We start from the raw sequence: 1,555 nt of genomic DNA on the forward strand, positions 1-1,555 counted from the left end.
AGGGCTGGGGCTGCAGCTGGAGGGGGCCGCGGGGGCCGCGTCCACAGGGGGCGTGGAGTCTCCTGGGTGGGCACGGAAGGGGGCCGGCATGGGGGCCCACGGACTGGAGCCAGGACGCCGGCGGGGCTGGGAGGGGCTTGAGTGGCTCTGGGATGGCGTGGCAGGGCAGAACACGAGGCGCACTCCCGGTGACTGGGGTCGGGGTCCACTGTGGGCGACACCCCGAGAGCCCAGAGGGGCACCTCGGCCCCCCCAGGCGGTTGCCCCAGACTCTGGCTCTTCTCCATGGACTCGCTCCCGGCCTCTTTGGCGGCCTCTGTGCTCCCTTGTCTCTTCCCCGCCCTCCACTGCCCACAGGCCCCCTCTGTTTCCTCCTGAGGGTCCCTCCGCTGACCAGGCCCTGGCCCCGGCCCCCGGCCCGGCCTGAGTGGCCATGGTGAGGGCCACCCACCTGTGCCTTCTCTTCATGACAGTGTCCTGCCCACGGGGAGCCGGAGTCGGGGCCTCCAGGCAGACCCGGTCTGACCCAGGGCTGCCCCCCAACAGCTCTGTGAGCTGTACCCCTGAGCAGGGAGCCCGCCCAGTCCCAGCTCTGCCGGTGACCCAGTCCTCAAGGCCCACTCCACACTCTGCATGTGGCCCAGGACTCCTCGTTCCTGCGGGACACGCCACAGAGCTGCCCCCTGGGGCCCTGGCCCTTCAGTGCCTTCCCCAGCTGGCCCAGCTGCTCCCTTGAACTCACACGCGGGTGTACATGCACTCACACGCCCATGCACACGCACCCGTGCACTCACACCCACGTGCACACACTCACCGTGCACTCACATACCCACACACACACCCATTCGTGCACTTGCACACACACAGTCCCATGCATTCATGCACTCACATCCCCTTGGACTCACACACATACCACACGTGCATGAGCACACAGGCACACAGGCAGCTGGCCTCCACACCCGAGGACTCCAGCCGCACCTCCTCCTCCCTGCAGGCCTCCGGGTTCCCCTGAGCACATCTTTCCGGCTGGCTGGACCACAACACCCGAGCCGCCCCTCCTCCACCCTGCACAGGAGGGATTCTGAGACGTTTCTAGAATGTCTCAGCCCAGACTGCAGTGGATATGTTGGCGGGATATCAGCCCACCCAACGACCGCGCCACAGCAGGGCCCACCTGCTGAGGGGCTGAGCCGCCCCATGCACTGCCCGTCCAGCCCTGTCCGGGCTGCAGCCTTCTGCAGCAGGCCCCGGAACCCAGAACCCCGAGGGCGGGATGGCCAGAGGGCCCCTCTGTCAAGGTGCCAGGCAGGGTCTGGGGTGGCTGCCGGCCTCACCGTCTGGAGTCGCACCCTGGGGGCCACCCGGTCCGTTCCTCTGCCCTTCTGGGAGTGTGTCTCCACAAGTGCCGCTGGACTCCAGCCAGTCAGGGTCCCCAGGCTCGAGGCCAAGCGGGGTGCTGGGAGGCGTGAGCACGCACGACGTGTCGGTGTGCAGCGGGCCGGCCTGGGAGCCCCTGCAGCTGGGCTGCCTCCTGAGGGGCGCGAGTGTCCGGGGA

The 1,555-nt window shown here is 68.6% G+C and overlaps 1 protein-coding gene across 1 annotated transcript in view; it reads right to left on the reverse strand.

The window, feature by feature from the left end:
* RADIL (Rap associating with DIL domain) overlaps positions 1 to 1,555 on the reverse strand; it is a 72,438-nt gene that overhangs the window by 938 nt on the left and 69,945 nt on the right. Inside the window, exon 11 of the mRNA XM_021708649.1 lies at positions 890 to 1,065. Coding sequence (XP_021564324.1) covers positions 890 to 1,065 — 176 coding nt within the window. The remainder of the gene's footprint in view (positions 1 to 889; positions 1,066 to 1,555) is intronic.

The sequence above is a fragment of the Carlito syrichta genome, unplaced genomic scaffold (assembly GCF_000164805.1).
Source record: "Carlito syrichta isolate Samal-C Ts95f unplaced genomic scaffold, Tarsius_syrichta-2.0.1 Scaffold143255, whole genome shotgun sequence".
In the NCBI taxonomy this organism is placed as follows: Eukaryota; Metazoa; Chordata; class Mammalia; order Primates; family Tarsiidae; genus Carlito; species Carlito syrichta.